This window comes from Mucor mucedo (genome assembly GCF_025094135.1).
Source record: "Mucor mucedo strain NRRL 3635 chromosome Unknown EV154scaffold_79, whole genome shotgun sequence".
NCBI classification, from domain to species: Eukaryota; Fungi; Mucoromycota; class Mucoromycetes; order Mucorales; family Mucoraceae; genus Mucor; species Mucor mucedo.
In genome coordinates this window covers 162487-182885 of record NW_026252363.1, presented here as the reverse complement: position 1 = coordinate 182885, position 20399 = coordinate 162487, and the positions used below count along the sequence as shown (strand labels likewise).

The 20399-nt window shown below is 38.8% G+C and overlaps 4 protein-coding genes across 4 annotated transcripts; 2 read left to right on the top strand and 2 right to left on the bottom strand.

Annotated features, from left to right (window-relative positions):
- Window positions 1-25: 25 nt before the first annotated feature.
- Window positions 26-1597, bottom strand: EV154DRAFT_516472 (uncharacterized protein). Its single transcript, XM_051602392.1, has one exon. The coding sequence runs from the start codon at window positions 1360-1362 to the stop codon at window positions 91-93; it is 1272 nt and encodes a 423-aa protein (XP_051455294.1). The 5' UTR covers window positions 1363-1597; the 3' UTR covers window positions 26-90.
- Window positions 1598-7440: 5843 nt separating this feature from the next.
- On the top strand, window positions 7441-8556 carry EV154DRAFT_593028 (uncharacterized protein; the record flags this gene model as incomplete). Its single annotated transcript, XM_051606939.1, has 4 exons — window positions 7441-7494; window positions 7672-7992; window positions 8047-8235; window positions 8313-8556. 4 exons carry the CDS (start codon window positions 7441-7443, stop codon window positions 8391-8393), a joined length of 645 nt encoding a protein of 214 aa, XP_051455293.1. The 3' UTR covers window positions 8394-8556.
- EV154DRAFT_604501 (uncharacterized protein) lies at window positions 8407-10471 on the top strand (the record flags this gene model as incomplete). The annotated part of the gene is made up of 2 exons (XM_051607403.1): window positions 8407-10033; window positions 10080-10471. The coding sequence occupies exons 1-2, from the start codon at window positions 8812-8814 to the stop codon at window positions 10469-10471; spliced, it is 1614 nt and encodes a 537-aa protein (XP_051455292.1). The 5' UTR covers window positions 8407-8811.
- Window positions 10472-13326: 2855 nt separating this feature from the next.
- Window positions 13327-15142, bottom strand: EV154DRAFT_593021 (uncharacterized protein; the record flags this gene model as incomplete). The annotated part of the gene is made up of 3 exons (XM_051606938.1): window positions 15111-15142; window positions 13460-15045; window positions 13327-13394 (listed from the first exon to the last, which is right to left on the bottom strand). The coding sequence occupies exons 1-3, from the start codon at window positions 15134-15136 to the stop codon at window positions 13327-13329; spliced, it is 1680 nt and encodes a 559-aa protein (XP_051455291.1). The 5' UTR covers window positions 15137-15142.
- Between the last annotated feature and the right edge of the window lie 5257 nt (window positions 15143-20399).

Below are 20399 nucleotides of genomic sequence, written 5' to 3'. Positions count from 1 at the left end.
ACGGGATCACTTTTTTTTTTTTTGTATGAACAGTAAGTTTATTTAGCATTAAATGAATTATACGTAAAACGAAAGGGGAAATTAAAATGGTTATTTTTTAACAATCTTAGTCTTCGTAAGCAAATTATGACCTTTTAGAGTAGGGGGTGTTCGAGCCACCAATTTGGGAAACGTCCCTTTCACGCTCTGTTTAGAGGCAGGATGTTTACCTAAAGCAGAACGTTGGGGACTAAGATCTTTATCGGTCTCACCAGTTCTACCAACCAATTCTGCCTTTGAAGAAGAAAGAGAAGTGGTATCCATTACATGGTCCACCTCTCCAGACACACTAGCAACAGTAGTTGCAAACTTGGAAGCCTCGGAACCACGGGAAACAATCTTGGGCGATGTAGATACATCAGAAATATCAGTGTCTGAGTCGGACAAAATAGTGGCATCAAGACAATCAGTTGAATCCAAGTCAATATCTTGGGATACTTCAGCGAAAACAGGATGCCTAACAACGGAAAGTTTTCCCCTCCTACAAAACTTGGCTGTGTGACCAAGACTATGACATACAAAACATTTGGTCTTCGCTAATTCCGGGCATTTGGAACGAATATGACCAGCAACATGGCACCAATGACACACAGAAGGAGCACCTTTAAAGGTCGCAGAAGCAAAACAGTCCCATTCCGATAGATACAAGTTGTTTGACAAAGGTACACTTGCGTGATATTCATCATCTTCATCCGTGTAGCCTACCGCCGTGTTCAGAATGACGGACATCTGACCCTCAAAGAAACCACCACAGGAATACTCCGTGATTTGTAATACTTGTCCGTAATACACTAAAGATGCTAACAAATCTTCCAGAAAGTTTTCTTTATCTGGGATATATAAAATCGAGAACTTTACGCGTACCAGAGTATTTTTGTCGGAAAAATTCGTTCGAAAACCTTTAAAAATCTTGTCTTTAACAGAGACACCACTGGTGATAGCCTTCATAGTGCTACCATCATCCAGAAACTTAACCTCCAACAACATGTTACTGTCAGAAGGAACCCCATAATAACTAATGGGTCTAACGCCGTGTAGAGGACCACATTGGGATTCAATGGCCTCGTAAGCCTCGAAACGATGCTTGAATACGGTAGCGGGGAAAGAAAACAAAACAGATCCATCAGTCAACTTTTGCTGTACGTTGGACATCGCTTGTTGTGTCAAGATGAGAGCCTCTAGACAATCATCTTCGTAAATAATGGTACTTGCACGCTTGTATTCAGAATCAGTCTCATCCGAGACATGTATGGGACGAAGAACCTTTTTGGCGTTACAAACAGCTGCAATATCTGCCCAGGTAGATTCTGGTGAAATTGACATACTTTAATGATCGGGAGTTATACGAAAATCTTTTCACAAATGTGCCGAATGTCGAAATTGAAGACGAGATCAAAGAGATGCACGAAAGCGTATTAATTCAAAAAGATGGAGCAGAAGGAGACGAATCGATTGCACAAAAAATTTGAACGGATAGACAAAGATTTGATAACGGATGGATGCGAACAAGATTTTGGATGGAAATACCTTTATGAAAAATTCTTTAAGCGGAAGAAAGCCTCCGCTACCGGGATCAGTGATACTCAGATTTAAAACCCCAAATGCTGATACCGCGCGGATTACGGTATGCGAAACCCCTCTGGCAGAGGGTGACTCAATAACGGCCTCAGTTCCTCGTTGTGACGAAGCTCTTGAACGGCGCATGTTTTTGTCGAAACCCAATTCATCAAGGAAGACACAATTTGTCATATAATCCATTCCTCAATAAATTTAGCACGAGCCTCAAATGTTTTGTTGCTATTTCTGGCTACAGGGTGACGACTGACTACTTTGATACTGAGGTTGCAATCCTCTTTCATAAACTCTGCAACTCTACTTTTCTTTATTTGCAGACCTTCAAAGCTTTTGGTCATATGTTCCACCGCGTCTTGGATGCCAGCTGATGGGTTTTCGTCAAAAAAGTCCGTATGGTAAGCTTTGTGTTGTTCATTTAGCTTACTTCTGGGTCTATTTGACGTGCGATTGGTTTTTTAAAGCGAATGTTCTTATCTGGATCTTGATCGTAAGCACGTTTCCACTTTCCTGCAGTCTCATACTTGACGTTAGTAGCTTTGGCAGCTTCCGACAGTTTTATGAGCTTTTCCTGAATGAAATAGAAATAAAGCAATCGATATTCATCTGTGTAGTAATTGTAAACGGTTGGTCTTTCTACCCTTTTTGGTGCTTCTGACATGTCCATATCCTTAGGTTCTTCATTATCTGTGGTTACTATTTTATTTTTAATGTAGTTCTTGAGATTCACTAATTTTGTCATGGAAAATGAGGGTTCTATAACAAAATTTGATGCTTCTTCTCCAGATGCATCTACAATTCTGTCTCTACCATCTTCTTGAAAGAAATTCATTTTGAATATTTTTACAAAAGTTCACTGAGCTGGTAAAAATATTTGTAAGAAGTCGGTAAATTATTTTCGAAAAGTGAGGCAAACTAAGTTCAAACATTAGGGCAAAATAATTTTTTTTCTCGGCAATTTAACTTCACACAATAGGCCAATTGTTTTCAAAAAAGTGGGCGGACTTTTCAAAGATTCGGTAAATTGAGAGTGGAAGCACGGTATCATTAAATTTCGCTTTTGAAGGCAATTTTTAAAAACAAACAAACTATTTTCGTATTTTGTATTTGTATTTTATTGTTTTGATTGTACGACAAAAAAAATGTAGAAATAGTGTTGAAAAGTATTTCATTTTTAATTTTGTGGTTTTGTTTACGTTTTCTTGGGAAAAAATGGTCTTGAAATTTTGATGCTTATAGGTGGTTGTGTACAGGTTTAGAATGCTGGAACCATTCTAGCACCGTTTCTAAGTTTTTGTATACTATTTCGGTTATGAATTAAGGTGCTTCTTAAGCAAACGGGGCCGACAAAAGTTTGTCGAGACATTTACCAAAAATGGTTAGCAGTTGCCTTATTTAGCAAGAGCAGCCGCAACTTTTTGTGGAGGGAAAATGCCACCTACAAGACCTACCCGGTTACACTATTTACAAATAAAGTCTAGTTTTCACATACTAAAGTTACAACGTAACGTCAGATTTTATACTTAATGATGTAAATTAATGTCAAGTTCTAAGTTCCATTTATATCTCTTTGTCTTTATTTTTTTGAACGAAGCTGAAACCATGACTAATTATAATCCTTACCAAAACTTTCAAATTAACAATGTTAGCAATAATTAATACCGTACAGCCATGGTTGACGCTGACAACAAAACTGACGCTGATAACCAAACTGTGGATACTATCTATAACCGTATTAGTAGTTTGAACATTGCTGACTTGCTTAACAATGAACAGCACCCAATGCAACCAACGCAAGATGATATCTCTCAAGAAGAAGAGTTAGATAGAACTGTTGTATCCAATAATATCAGTTGATCTCAAAACCAACACCAAGCAGCACCACGACGCAGTCGCCACTCGACAGAAACGTAGGAGCAAAGACTTATAGAATACTTTAAGTGTGCTCTTGGAGTAACTAATATGGGTAGTCATCAAAACAGTAGAAGAAGGATGCAAACAGACAATCGTATTTGCCAAGCTGTAACTAGATTATTTAATGAGCAATCGATGCTTACCAGATCAAGAGAAGCTTTGGAAAGAAAATTCAGAAATATGAAGACAAAGTTCAGGGACATATGCAACGAGTTCAAAGCCACAGGAAGAAATAGGGTTGCTCCAAATACGGCGTACAAGCACTACAAGTTTTGTGTGATTGTCTGGATGGCGATCGACAAGCAATGTCATTGGGAACGTTTTCATTTGGCTCGCCAACCTTAACAGTCAACAATAGTGATGGAAATAATGACGAAGAGCCAGAACTATCCGGACCAGTTGCTGAGGAAGAAGGAGAATTTTTAATTAAATCTGTACTGGATTCAGTTGGTCGCCCCACTCGACGAAACTATGAAGCAATGATAAAAATGATGGTGTGGAACCCACCCAAAACACGAGAAGACGTACCAACAATGCTAATGTGAGAAATAACCAAGTTATTAAGACTATTCGGCAGATTAACAAAGACAATATGAGCCAAAGCAACACATATTTTGAGGCGTCCAATAATCGTGCGGAAAGGCTTGAAAGAAACGCACAAGAAGCTTTGGAGAATGTCCGTCGCTCAAATCAAATCACGAGTTCTATCTGAGATAGCTTGTGTCATGATCGTGTCACGTAGATGCATTAATTTTGGTAATTCTTTGTCAGCACCTTGTCATCTACGTGTCAGCTATCAATCATCGAATATGTGTCATAAATAAGTAATGACTTACTAAACTTTGTCATTGCTTATTTTTATGCTAAATATCTATACAATCCTTTACTATAAATATAGCCTAACTTTCCCTCTTCTTTCTTCCCCTTCATCAGATATATTATCTAACAACCCTCTCTCCTCTTTTCTTCTTTCTCTCTCTCTCTCTCTCTCTTATAATAAAAATAATAATTATCTTTTATTTCTTTGTTCTGTAAGCAAGTATTCTTCTGTCTGTCCTGTCTGCCTGTCCGCTCCTGACAGCTTGGAAAGAAGTAGTAACAGACTTGCTAGTACGCTAGATCTTATGAACCAGCATTCTAAAAATAGAAATAGAAATTAATATTTTCGGTTTAATAAAAAAAAATAAAAGAAATCACAGGAATACGTTTTGGCATCCCTAAGCAGTTCCTCTCTCTTTTTCTATCCACGTCCCTGATCTTCACTCTCATCAGCTACTGACCCCATTTCCTCAAAATTGCGCGCACTTAAGTTTGTTGAAAGCTCCAAAACAATATCATTTTGGGGATTTACCACAGTACCTCGAAAGCAAAAGACATTATTGTTAAATGAGTCCTCGCCATACATATTCTTGTATATGTTATGCAAAATACAAGAACCGTTTACAACTTTTACAAACTTCACAGGATCTTTAGCGTAAACATACTCGACGAGAAATCTCCATCAATTCACCAAGTGTGCAAAGCATCTCTCGATTCCAGTTCCCATTGTTGATTACAGGGTGTTGTACTTCGACCAATGCCTCTGAACACCGGAATTTCCCTGTCGTAATCTCATTCTTTATAAGGAATGCAAAAATTCTTTTCCAACATAAATCCAGAATTTGTATACAAAAATTATTAGTTCAAATCATACAAATATCTCATGTATATCAACTACCTCCGAGAATATAACTGTCATTCTTAAAATAAACATCGGGGTTACGACAGTAACTTCTCAGCTAACTTCGATTGGAAATTCTCGCATCGTGTGTGTGCCATAATAAAATATTTTTAAATTTCATGTTATCGATCAAACATACTTAATGTGATATTTACCAGTTTCACCAGCGTAAACATATGCAAAACATTGAGAGCTATCACAAACGGCCAGCAAGTGGATGGATATGTTTGCCTTTTTATCTCTGTTGCTCTCCGGGTTCTGACAGGGCTTATGGACTTGAATACTCTTTCCGTCAACAACATTAATACAACCAGGCAGATTTTTGTTTTCGGGTGCTGTTAGCTCAGGACCATTGGGATATTCAAATCTCGTAGCAGTTTCCTCCACTTGCTCCTGGGTTTTGGGCCAAACTATCATTGTATTTGTGAGGCCCGTCATTGCAGCAAAAAACCTATTCGTAAAGTTGTTATAGGACCCTTGACCAATACCAAAAACGCTTTTCTGCATCATGTATCACATATGGCAGTTTCCAAATCTCCAGAGAATACAAACTACTTGCTGTTTTACTAATGTAACGTTATGAGCAAGTAACGTGAATGCTGGATGCTCAGACAATCATTGAAATAAATAAGAAAACGTTCTACGAGACATACGATAATGATATTTCAACGTCATTGATGGTCGCGAGCTATCAACTTCGTCATCAATGAGGTTTGGGTGCCAGACGTCCCAGAACCCTTTGTTGGTTTTCAAACTAGGCTATCTATCTCTGCATTGCAAATAATATGGGTTTGTCATGTTGCGAAAGAGTCTCATATGGTCGTCTATAATAATATATTGGTCCAATGTATGAAATGTCGCGTTATATTCAATTGCGCAACTGCGAATGACTTGAGTCTGGTAGTTGATATTTCGTGTTTGCTCAGCCATGGCCGCTGCAGCATGTACTTCCATAGCTGTTATTTCCCTTAAAAGTTGAATTGCTAAAAGAGCTAATTCGTCATCGGAAAAGTCTTTGAGATTCAAGTTGTTGTTATTCATATTTAGTATAAAAATGTGTTAAAGCAAAGGAAAAAAGAAGCAATAGTATTATCTCAAAACGCATGAATTATGGTTCGTTTAGCATTTCGGATTGAAATGAATATTTCCTTAACCTAATTGGGTCAAAGTTGTTCGGATAAACTTTATTAAAGTTTTAAACTAAATAAGTTCTAGACGAACTTTTGTTGGCCCCGCTTGCTTGAGAAGCACCTAAATGTATCCAGAGGACCCTAAAGTGACCGATCCGAACTGATCCAAACAGATAACGAACCAAAATTTTTCTGAGGTATCGCACAACGACGGATAACGGACCGGAGTACCCTGGAGTCAACGGATTTGCACGGATAACGGACGGGAGTACGCAAAAGTATTGGGTTTTGACGGATAACGGACCAGAATTCCTAGATTGGTATGATTTAGACGAATAACGAACTGGAGTTACGAAAATATAGCCGCAGTAAAACTCTTATTCGATCGACTACACATGTTCTAAAAAATGGTTTGTTTGGCTGTTTATTTGTTTGAAACAGCCAAATCGTAGTCGGAAAAATATGACCTGACTTTCATACCATGTTTTGGCAAGGGCGAAAGCAGTAGAGTCTAAGTCTTGCAATTATAGACTAGCATACACAATAGCTGCGTGAAAATTTGTTTTGTTAGGATAATTATAGACTTTAACTTTGACCAGACAATTAACGCACAAAAATACTTTATTGAGTCGTCTATCGAAGCTGTTCGTACAGATTTAAAATATGATTTAGTTGGTAATTTTACCACAGAGATTTCGGTATTTGGTTTTAAGTTACTTCAATGGCTATTTTACTTCGTTTAAAACTTTTCTTCGTATTGTTAAAAATGTCGGAACTCAGTTAATAGTTAACGTAGAAATAGACGACTAAAGTCTCGTCTGGCTCCACCCTGGTGGTATATATCTATTTACTATAGGCTGTCCGGAAATGTATAAAGAGTAGTGGATTAAATCGGATATTACCAGATAGCAGACCGAAGTTTCAAAATCGACCACTTGTATAATTACTCCATGACCTTCCGAAACATATGTTACAAGCGAAACGTAACTAAATATACTATACAACCTGGTAGAACATACGATGTTATATTCAAGGCGTAGTCTACAATTATAGACAAATTAAAGAATGGTGGATTTTGTAAACTCTGACCCGCTATCTGTCGGCATCCGGTATTTTAGAGTAACCGGATTAAAGTCACCGAATGACCACAACCAAGTACTCAAATCTGGTATAAGGGGCTCTGGGATCTTGGCGAGAAGTAGCAACCATTGCTGAAATATACTCTTTGCGGATATAACCTAAGTTAAGTAAATCTAACGTGATAAAAAAAATGGTCGTTAATTTTGTTACGTGTAGGCCTTAATTCGTCAGTATTATCAAGACTGCATTACTGAAAAGGGCCTTCACGGCTGGGATTTCACAACCACTGTGATGAAGGGGATTAATCTCCCTATTTTTCAGTACATCCTTGAGCGGTTTAGACTGAAGGAGGCAGAAGCCTTTAATCCTGCTCGTCCTCTTCACAAGATGACCTTGACGAAAACAAAACTTGTCAAGACGAGAATCAGAAGAAACTTCGAGGGGTTGAAGTTTGCGGACCGCAAGAGACGCACTCACAGTGTAGAAGAACTTGGAGAGCTTGCACGTAAGAAGAATCAAGCTGCAAGACTGACTGCCGTAAGTACAATATTTAATTGACATTATTGTAAATCTAATTTTACCTATTTACAGAAATTCAAAAGAAGAAAGGACAACTTTTTGAAGTATGAGGCAGACATTATTCAAAAGTTTCATCCCAAAGAAAGTTGCAGGGCTTTTCTTGTAAAAGGCTACATGTCCGAGGATGAGGATGATCAAGTCAATGATCAAGGTCAAGCCCTTTCTTACACCAGCCTTCGTCCCAGTTGGAGATCCGATCAGGTAAAAATAAAAAGAATGAGTATTAAATAAAAAAAAAGCATAATGACCTAACGTACCTTTGGGTTATGATACAATAGCTGAACAAAATGTTTGATGAGTTGGATTCTCCTTCTGGGCAGAGAAATGTTGGAAGACCATTAGGGGGTGCCAAACATTAAAAAAATCATTTCCTTAATTTTTAAAAAACATTCCCGGGAATTTTTCCCCAGCCAAATTCCCTAAACTTTGCGGGAACGATTTTTTGTGCCCGAGATTTTGCGGGCAAGAAAAAGTATTCCCGAGAAATCTCGGGAAAGAATACTCATTTTCTATTCGTTGTTGAGAAGGAAATATGACGTGAAAATGTAACATTTTATTTATTTTATGATAATCGAAAAGCATCAAATCGCATCTGTGTTTGCATTATAAAGTTTTTCTAAGTTTTTAACTTACCTTTTTTCTCCTTAAATTTCTCTGAAACGTATAATCTAAAATGTCTGATCAAATAAACAGAAACACTGGTGGCGGTCCTTCCAACAACGATTCCGCAGATAAAGCCTTGATAGAACCAAAACTACACCTGGTCAAATTAAGGCTATGATTGGTTTCTTTGAGAGTAATCAAGACCTTTTTAAGATATATCTTGGTGGACAAAAGTCGTCCGCTCCTTCAGCTGGTAGTCAGATAAAAAAAAGAGAGATCATTGAGAGATTGTTTCAGCAACTTCTGGCAGATAAAGTAATTCCGTCTTCCTGGAATTTCAAATCGGTTGGAAAACGTTTTGAACGCCAACTCGCAAAGTATCGCGATGTAGAAAGAGATATGAACTCTACCGGTTTTGGCTTGACTACAGATGACATTAAACGTGGACTGACCTCCATCGAGATCAAGTGTGAACATTTGTGTGTTGGATTTTCTCGTTTGGCTTCTCTGCATGGTGTTAGACCAAACATAACTCCTTTCTGTGTGGCTTTCCATGGTGCCCCTGGTGGTACCGAGTACACATACTCCAACAGAGTAAGGCCATCATTAGCTGCAATTGAGGCACAAACTTTTGCAGTTTTTGGTGGTCAACAAGAGGCGATTGAAGAGGTCAGTCGATTGTTGGTTGGAAGTGATGCAGCTGAATCTTCAACAAGATCATCTGCTTCTCTTTCCTCTGGTGCTCCTTTGGCTGCTGGTGCTCCTTTGGCTGCTGGTGCTCCTTTGGCTGCTGGTGCTCCTTTGGTTGCTGGTGCTCCTTTGGCTGCTGGTGCTTCTCTTTCCTCTGGTGCTCCTTTGGCTGCTAGGTCTTTGTCTGTTGCACCTGTGTCTACTGAGCGTTCTTCCTCTTTCCGTTTTTCTTCTGTTGGGCCATTCTCAAACGAACCTCTCTCTTTCCCTCGTCCTGCTTTTGGTGAAGCTTCGTCTGGCCAGCCGTCATCTGTAGAAGTACCAGCTACCAATGTTGCTTCTTCTCCTCTGTTGGTTCCATCTAATACCCAGCCATCAAGTCGCACACCATTATTTGAATCATCATCAGAGAATAATTTGTTCGATTCCTTTTCTTTTGATGATGGTGGAGATTTTGATGATGCTGGGTCGTATCATGCTGTGGACCATGACAACGATGTCAACAGTGGTAGTGCTGCTCGTGCTGGTGGTGGTGTTGGTGCTGGTGTTTCTGGTGTTGCTGGTGGTGCTCGTGCTGGTGCTGGTGGTGGTCGTGCTGGTGCTGGTGCTGGTGCTGGTGCTGGTGCTGGTGCTGGTGCTGGTGGTGCTCGTGTTGCTGGTGTTCGTGGCGGTGCTGGTGCGGGTGCTGGTGTTGGTGGTCGTGGTCGTGCGTGGTCGTGCTCGTGGTCTTGCTCGTGGTCGTGGTCGTGGAGGTGTTAGTCGCGCTGGTACCGTTCAGCCTGAAATGCCAACGGCTGATCGCATCCGTGTTGATCCCGATCACGCCATGAGAAACAAGAGGATCAAAAGAGACTTTTCTTCTGAGTATCGCGAGGCTCAGTTGAGAAGGGACGAAGTATTGAGGGAAAATAGTCAGAGGGAGTTCGATTTGGGTATGTCCCAATTGCTTGTTACTTGTCTGACAACGAACGCCTTCAATACATCGTCATTTACGGAAATTACCAGACATCTGGCTGATTTTCGTAGATCTCTGAGGGATCCTGTCGATGATGATGATGTATATGATGATACAGAGTATCTTTACAATCTTGATAATGATGAAGATGAGCACGACGACGGTAATCCTTCAACAGATGTAGATTAATATTTTTTTCTTTTTAAATAAATTTTTTTTTTCCTCTTACAAATATATTTACATTCATTGTTCAGAAACCTTCACAGCAAGGACGCAATCCAATCCTTTCAACACAAATGCACATTATATCAACTCAGTTGGTTTATTCATTATCATATCCGAAATGTACTGCATAATCTGCTAAAACTACTTCAGCAACGGAATTCCTCCAAGTATTCAATATACGGCTGGAAACACTGTTGACGTTGTCAAATGACTCCAGCAACACCACGTCTAATCTCGACTGCCCGACGTCAACATCCTCATAAAAATCACCGTCAAAATTGTCATTTTCCAAGATCAAATAGTTGTGCAAAAGACCGCATACATGTACCAATTCATGTATTCTCATGATATCCTCCTCACAATTGATCTGAATCGGAATGTTCTTCAAGATTCTCCATTTTCCCTTTAATACACCAATGGTATTTTCAACAGCAACTCGGGCGGAAGAGTGAACCCTGTTGAAGTCTTCGCACTTCACCGAACTTACAACCTGGGGTCTTCTGTAAGGAGTAAGCACAAATGGATGAAGAGCATATCCGGAATCACCGAGAAGGTACTCATGGCTTGCAGCATCGCCACATGTGAAATACTTGGCTTCTCTATTAATCATGAAGCTAGCATGCTCTACACATGTGGCATCACACATCGATCCTGCTTGTCCTGATTGGAAACCCAAAATGATCTTTCGTTCATCACAAACAACCTGACAGTTCACAGAATAGAACCCCTTTCTATTGTAATAGGATTCGGGGCAGTCGGTAGGCTTTTGAGAAAGGCGAAAATGGGTGCCATCGATGTATCCAATACAATTACGAAAAAAGTGCTGCTTTTTGATGGCTTCAGCTGCTCTTTCTCTTTGTTCCTTGTTAGGCCAGCTCATCAAGTGTTTAAGGTTGTCGGTGATTGCCTTAAAACAGCGGTTGGTGTAGTCAGTGACAGAGCCTTTGCTGATTCCAAACAAAGTTGCAATCTGCTCAATGCTGTTACCAGTTCCATCGTGACTTAATCGTCTCAAGGTTACTGCAAGTTGAACGTGAACATCCCTTTGAGGAATGAAACTCTGGTTGTTGAAGACTGCGTGACCTTCAATCAAGCGAAGGAGCTTTAAGAACGAGTCCTTATTCATTCTACAAATCTTAACAAACTCTTCGTCATTCCACTCGAGGAAATACTCGCGATACTGGTCCAGTTTAGGAATGCCAGGTCCACTGTTGAGAACACGTTTCGTTTCTAATCCACTCAAGAGTTCGTGCATCTCTTCCGCTTCTTCTTCATTTTCAATGATAACATTGTGCTTAAGCAAAGACTTCATCTCGTTCAAAGTTTGTTGTCTAATAGATTGTTTGGGCATTTTAAAAGTTGAAAATAAAAGATAATATTTATGAAAAATGGTTTAAAGTGAAAAGGGGAAGCTAGAGCTGTATTTGGCTTATGACGAGTTTTCCCAGCCTAAAAAGATTCCCGGAACTTTGAAATAAAATTCCCGCGATTTTTGAAAAAATTTAATGTTTGGCACCCCCTATTGTTTCTTCCACTGAATCTTAGTCATTCTGTTCTTTTATCTTTTTTCTTCCCGTGTCAAGCAACCCGTTTTTCCCGATAAATAATTAATTAGTATCACCCGTCATAATTTATTGCGTACAGCATAATTCTCTTAAAGTTTTTGATGACTTAAAATAGTTATTTGTTTTGTTCTTTTTTTAATTAAAAAATAATTACACATTTTCTGATCATATGTCACAAACACTTTACAAACAGACACTATTTTTACCAATTGTAGTGGCCCATGTGAAACTGAATCACCTTTGTTTAAATTTATAATTTAGATCTGCTTGTGTTTCCTTAACTATTTAGTTAGTATAAATAGGTGTCATTTTCTCACTGGAGTGACAATATTTCGGATGTTTGTCTTTACCACCTCCTTTTATTAAACAAAAAAATGTTTGTATAGGTCTTCGTTTACACTCCCTTGTGACAGCAAGTATTGTTTTTGGTCAGCACTATCCTTCTGCCCATTATACAAAATGTTAATTCCTGCAAAAAAGCTTCCGTTTACATTACCATTATGCACCAACAACGTTCGAGATTAAACAAAAACTCAAGCGTACCCTAGAGCCATACGAAATTGAATTACCTTTCAAAATAAAAACATTTTTTATTGACCAAACATTTTGAAAAAAGATATTTAAATCATGTACAGTGTACAGCATGACACTATGCCTTATGCCACAAAATAAAAAAAGAATATACACAGGTACACCTTTTTTTTCGTTTTTTTCTGACAAGCATTCATTTTTGGTAATGATCTATGACATGGGCGACAATGAAAACTTCTCATTTAAAACCGAACGGCTCAATTTTAAAAATGTTAAAAATATGGCACTACTTAAAATTAAACCCAATTGTTAGCAATTTGTTTTCGTACAGCTATAGTTTGACACAAACATAAAATCATCATAGGTGAAATCAGACATACACTTTTTTTTTTTGGCTCATTCATGCCTATTGAGTCATTAGAGCAGTTACGTTTATGAGAATGACTAAACATATGCTGGTATTATTTCGCAAAAAACCACTGGTATGACCTGGTGGACAGAGCAATTATTTATCAATATGACCGTAAAATTGTCTTGCCAGATTTTCTTTTTTAAACCGTATTTTGTGGAAAAATATAATAAATAAGTATAAACTTTCCGTCATCACTATGCATTCCCCAAACTGGACCCATTCATGTCTTATAAAAACTCGCAGTTTACGCATTCAAGAACAGAAATCTTTTTCGACAGTTACTCTTCTACTAATAATTTTTAAAAAAAAATTTATTTTCTTCTAAACATAGAAGAGCGCTTTTCTTCCTTCTCCTTTTCTTTTTTCTCTTCTTCTTCTTCTATAAAACAATAATGTTAAATGAGTGAAATATTCTTAGACAAGATCTAAAACTAATCTACATACCTTCTTTTTCTGCCCTATCGAAGAGGGCCTTCAACGCTAATCTCTCCCTAGCCTTCTCGAAATGAGCTACGCGAGGCTTTGCCATGGGGCGTACGGGAGAGACAGTGATAGAAGGTCCCTCAACGACAGGGACAGCAGAGACAGAGGAGACAGCCGAAACAGAAACAGCAGAGGAAACAGCAGCGACAGCACCGAACGAGGCAAAGGAAGGGACCGAAGCAACAACAGGAAAAGAGGAAACGGAACCGACGGAAGCAACCGGAGCAACAGACAAGGAACTGACATCCGAAGAGCCGGACAAAGACAACTTTCTATCGCCCAAAGGACGAACAAAGCAAGCGCGAACGGTCGATGGAGGAGGAGGAGCGTCATTTCGTCGCTTACCTCGACTCTGTTGGTTCTCGCAAAGAGAAGAGGAAAAAGCAGGAGGACAAAGAGGGGCATCAGCAACGGTAGCTGCAACAGGAACAGCACCTACAGCAGACATCTCTGATTGACGACAACCGGAGCGAAGACGACGAGGGGTAACCACCGGACGGGGCAAAGCAACAACAGGAACCACGGGAGCCGCAACCAAACCAGCATTCTCCCCAGCGGAGCAAACACCACCAACCGGACCACCCTCAACAACAACGGAGGAGACAGCAACAGACTCCAAATTGACACCGCAAGGGGGCGCAGAAACACCACAGATCACTTCGTTCGCAGGGGCGGAAGAGGTACAAGGTCCCAAAGAGACAGGAGGACATCCCACAGGCACACCCAAAACGCCAGACTCCCCAGAAACAGGGACAGCCACGTCGTCGACATCCATGTCCGACACAGCAAGAGCCGACGTACCGGACATAGCCCCAGAAACAGCGAGAGGTGAAAAATCTTGACCAACGGCCAAAGGGGAGCACAAGGAAGAACTACAATCTCCACCAAAAGCAGGTGTAGCAACAGCACCAGTCGCAAGCAAAGCCTTGGTTATTGCTTCACAACCAAAGCCAAAGGTAACCCCAGAGGAAACTTCTTTGATGGGTTGCCGGATGGTAGGCAAGCTACCACCACTTACGCAGGCCAAACCCGCAACACGCGCAAAGTCCACGGAGTGCCACTGTCTATCACTTGTTTGGCACGTCACAGGGGCCGAACGAAGGAGGAAAGACTGCTTAGTACCCTCGGAGGTCACAGAGGGCAAAGCAAAAGGGGAGAGAAACACAGAAGAAAAGGCGACAGCTTCAGGAGAGGAAGCAACAGCAGGAGAGCAAGCAACAGCAGGAGAGGAAGCAGCGACAGGCGAGTCAAGAACAGAAGGAGAAGCAACAGCAGAAGAAGACGACACCACAGAAGAAGAAGAGGCCACCAACGAGTTTTTTTTTGCCTGGGAGACCGGTGTAATTCTGCCATTGCAGAGAACGAAAAGCTCCCCAATCTCCACTGGTTGTGGATTACCCAATGGTGGGCCACCACTACTAGGAAAGGCGCAGACCGAACCAAAGAAAGAAGCAAGTTTCTCCCAAAGGAAAACAAAGGCAAAGCTGGCGTGGAACCAGGCGAAGACAAAAAACAAGTGAGCACGGTGCGTAATGTCGCACATTAATCTATGCATTCTCAACATTAGCATCGTGTATATGAATTACTTGTTTATTACTTATTTAATACTTACTCGTCGGTAAAAACGTTCTCGAGCATTTTTTGAAGACTTGTTTAAAGAAAAAGAAGAAAAAAATAAAAAAAAATAAAAATCCATGTTTAAAATAAAAAAAAAACAGCTGCGCCCCGCCAATTGATGACGTGTTAGTGTATTTCTTAAACAAAAGTCACTTTTTCTGTAAGATATTAAAAAAAAAGTCTGGACTTTGTTTGCAGGTCCAATTTACAAAAGAATAAATTTAAAAAAATGTATATGATCATTGTTTCATCGCCCACCTAGACATTCAAGAATTCCCTTTTTGATGTCGTAACGATTCAAACAGATTTCGCCTTCACCAAAAGCCAATTGAGAGAATTGTTGTTCATTGCTCTTTCATCTCTCAAAAACGTGTAATGAGAATAATTTTTTACCTAAATAAGAATGCGGCCCGGCCGTCTTAAGTAATTTTTAGACCTTCGCTTCGCTACGTTAAAAATAATTTACGTTCCTGTTCGGGTGATCCCGCGCCTGCGGCGAGGCACGGACACAACTAAATGCTTATAAATGGGATAAAAATTGATTTTATTGATAATAATTACTTTATGCTTAATTTTGTGTCCTAGTTATGACTTGGTTAAATACATCGTTCTCTGCGAGTGTTGATAAAGGCGGCTCATTCAGTAATATTATCTTAAGACCAACAGAATCACGAACCCGATAAAAAACAACATGAAATTGACCGTTCGTAAAAACGGGTATAAGGAGACAAATAGCAGTGAAGAAAAGAGTTTGACATTGCCTTTTGTTGATGTGAATTTCAAATACAAATCGGACAGAAATTGACGCCGAAGGAGGGTAAATAGTACGTTCGCATTACCTGAAGATATTCATATGCTGGGAATCAAAACAATTCGATCTGCTCTATCACCAGCAGCTATCTCAGCTTCTACAAAAGCTTTTGTTAATTTTCTACAAATTAATCTTGTACCATTATAGACCTTCTGCAGGGTGGATGGTGTGATAGTTGAAGATAAAAAAGGGAAATGTAAATTGGAAAATAAAGTAGGTAGAGAAATGAGACTCTACAGTCCTTTATTACAAGTTCGACAGCTTGTCATGATAAAAATAGAGGTCCTTTTTATATTCAATTTTTACTTCGAGATTTTTTCTGCGCAGATCGAATTGACTAGTTTCTTGCAAACTGTGAAATAGTAGAATTAGATTTAGAAATCACTTATGTATGAGATATAGCTTATTGTTTTATAGAAGGAACTAGTTGACTCATATCTGTCACTTCTAGAGCATTATAGTTTATTTGTGGAATGACAAGCTCATTGAGAAATTTGGGAATGATAATAGCGAATTAAGAATAATATGGGAAATTTAACAAAGTGAAATTATCAAACTGCAAAAATAAACTAAGGCTTTATTAAACAAATAAAAGGACGTCTGTATATACACATTATTTCAGCCATTGATCACAGATGGGCTGATGACAGTCGTTGGTAGATTCATCCAGATAATACGCGGATGTAATGATCCCATATAGAAAGGCCATAATGAGATGTCAATAACAATAACAATAACATTCATTCTTAAACTGTGTTTGTCTTGTAGCACAATATTCAGGGGAAAATATAGTTCTTAATGCAGATAGCTGTCGGACCCCAATGTGGCTGATGTAACCTTCATATTTTTTATATTATGTTTTTATTTAAATGTAAGCCTTATACTTTATGAAGGATGATATGAGATCAAGCCTGTACGTAAAGTAAATGATCACTATCTAATATAAAGTATCAATAAGAATTATATTTAGGATTATCAAATGGAAGATTTAAGAAGTGTAGATAGAGTCATATATTAATTACATAACCTCGATCACGACAGTCATTCGTTGGATTACTAAAATAAATTAATGAGAAACTAGAAGTTTCGGCAGCTACTCGACCAATCTAGAAACGATTATGAAATCAGATCTCAGTTTAAAATATGAGGGATCTAGTACAGCGTCGTACCAGTAGGAATTTATTCTCATTATAGTACTTATAACACATAGGTTATATACATTAAAATTGAGTGACAAGATAAATGTAATTGTATTCAGGAAACTAGGTGTCAAATTCGACAGATTGCATTCACTACGTATGGAAAAACTCCCCAACAGCATATCATGGGCAGTATACTGGCAAAGACAAGACGCCAACCATTATTTTTGACGATGTGGCATCTTACGATTTGTAATTCTGGCATGCCAATTTTGTTTTGGCTGGGTCGCTGAAGGATATCAATGTTCACAATAGATCGGAAATTTTTGATGGGTATATTAAAGGAAGCTGTGCCGATGTCAAGCTCAACATTGGTGACGAAAAATTCAATTCGGGACATTATCTTGGTGACAAGATATACCCTAATTATGCGAATATTGTGAAAGCGTATTCCATCCCTAGACCTGGTGCCGAAGCTGTAACTATTGCTTCTACAAGCAATACTTGGTATTTGGGATATTAACCGACTCTTTCTCTTAAATAGAACTTTGCCAAAGCACAAGAAGCATGTCGAAAGGATATGGAGAGTGCGTTGTGTGTTGCAGGCTTGGTTTGACATTATCAGTAATCCTACAAGACTATAGAAAATAATAACCTTGATACGATCATGAATGCGTGTATCATCATGCACAACATGATTGCTGAGGTTGAGCGCGACGAAAGCGATATGGGATTCAGCAGATTCCACAGATCTCATTCTGCTAATCCTGCTAAGGTTGCTGACATTTCTCGTGATCTTTCACATTTTAGCTTCCGGAACTTCTTGAAACGTCATGGTCATATCATAGACTAATCTGAGCACTGCAGATTAAAAGCTGCGTTGGTGTCGCATATTTGGCACATAGAAGGATTTGAAAGCTCCTCAAACTAAAATTAAAATTCACATTATAAAGTTATTAAAATCGATTAAAAATAAACTAGAAAGATTTATGATTCCCTGGCAAGTATTGCTTTTCTTGATCGCCCTCGAAATCGCTCTAAGGCTTTCTCACGATTAAGCTTATAATAAAGCAATGCCGTCTCGTCATCCTCAAAATTCTTTAAGTTAATCTTGAACAAGGTATAATCTCGTTCTCGTTCACGCTGTTAGCGATTTTTTTCCATGTGACAAAGTTCAATCTCACTGGTATAATCCATCTTTTAAAGGACCTTCGTAACGTTCTGGGCTCCTTAGAATTGGAGTTTGTCCAAACCATCCAAAAGCCCTTGGTACTTCCTGTCCAAATGGGCATTTTTCTTGCTCTTTTTACGTCATATAGGAAGCACTGCAACCGATTCGTCACTGATGGCATCCTCATAGTCATTGACTGCTGCCGAACTACCAGCATCAGTATCAGTATGGCTACCTGGAGCTGAAGAGGTATCCACTTTACTATTCATGACCTTTTCCCTCCTTGCCTCAATTTTGCCATCTCTGCGCTTAAACTGATTTTACACTTAAAGGGGATCATTACTTTCCTGAAAGCAAGTGAAGTATTTAAATAAAAATTGATACTTTTGCTCAAAAAGCTTGAAGCTATTACGTACCTATTTAAAGAAATTTCTGCTCTAGATCCTGATATTTTAGGACAAATCTAATCATAATTTTTACCTCCTCGGAGGCTACTTTACCACTTGCATTACGTCGTTTAATTGCAAGCGTCAATACCACAAAACCTGTTGACCAAAGCAGAAACAACTCTCGAGTGGTCTTTCAAACCTTTTCCGTTCTTTCTGGACAGGCTTGTTCGCCGGAAGCCTTAAAGTTGGAAAGGATACACTTCCAAAAAAAACAGATGATTTTACCAAATATCCTGCTAAAGGACCTTTCCAGACGACCAGCCACAACTTAAATATATGGAGGTCTAGAGCAGTTGTCCAAGCATGAGGCCAGTTAGACGCAATAGCAATAGCTTCGCTTAAATACTCGAAATCACTCCCATCGCTGTCGTTGTCACAGGTGTAGTCCATAACGTTGGTGTTGTCATCATCATTGACCAACTCCTTATCATCAACATTGAAGTTGTAAAGAACAACGTCCAACTTAGGTTGGTCGTTGTCCGAGTCGTACATATTGTACGTTTCCTTGAAAGAGGAAAAGGGTTAATTTTTTTAAAAAGAGATAATGGTTTATTGTCAAAGACGGATTTTTTTTTACTTTAAAAAATCTCTTCCTTTAGCGAAATTTTAACGTTTTTTTTAAAAGTTTCAGTTTGATAAAAGAACCTTAAGCCCACTGCTGGAGGTAAAAAAACTAATATTATGGGCTTTTGTAACCGAAAAATTCTTTTTAAGCGTCACCGCTGGGGATGCTGTTACAGCCGCTCCCTGCGCTTTGCTTGGCCCCGCGAAAAAAAAAAATTAAAAGCAATCCGAATCACTAAATACGATATATACTGCAAAGTCAAAACAATCATTATAATATTGATAAATGCATCAACAGTAGTGACCGCGATAAATTGGTACAAACTCTTCAAAATTTGCTGAAATGAAGTACATTTGGTATAGAAAAATAAATACATGCCGATTAAGACCACCTGTCAGGGGCGGACAAGACAGACAGAAGAATACTTGTTTACAAGAACAAAGAAATAAAACATAGTTATTATATTTATTATAAGAGAGAGAGAGAGAGAGAAAAGAAAAGAGGAGAGAGGGTGGTTAGATAATATATCTGATGAAGGGGAAGAAAGAAGAGGGAAAGTTAGGCTATATTTATAGTAAAGGATTGTGTAGATATTTAGCATAGAAATAAGCAATGACAAAGTTTAGTAAGTCATTACTTATTTATGACACATATTCGATGATTGATGGCTGACACGTAGATGACAAGGTGCTGACAAAGAATTACCAAAATTAATGCATCTACGTGACACGATCATGACACCACTAATAAAAATTATTTTTAACTTCTATTTTTTCTTCTTACATAATAGGTTGACTCTCCGTGTTTGACGTTTGTTTGATACAAATTCGCTATTTTGGTCGCTTAAAAATTGGTGGCACGTTAGGGAAAGCTATTTTTATTTATTTTAGATAAAGAAACAATTAATCATATTAATTCTTGGGTCTTTTTTTTTGTCATTCCGGTTTTGTAACTTTGAAAGCCGGCTTGATACGGTTAGAATTAATTTATTAGCTGGCTTCAAAATCCAAGTACGGCGATACAATATTGGATACACCGGATCCCGTTTGATCTCCGCAGTTAAGCAATATCTGGGCCAGTCAGTACTATGGTGGGGGACCACTTAGGAATACTGGTTGCTGTAATTTTTTTTTCTTTTTTCTTTTTTTT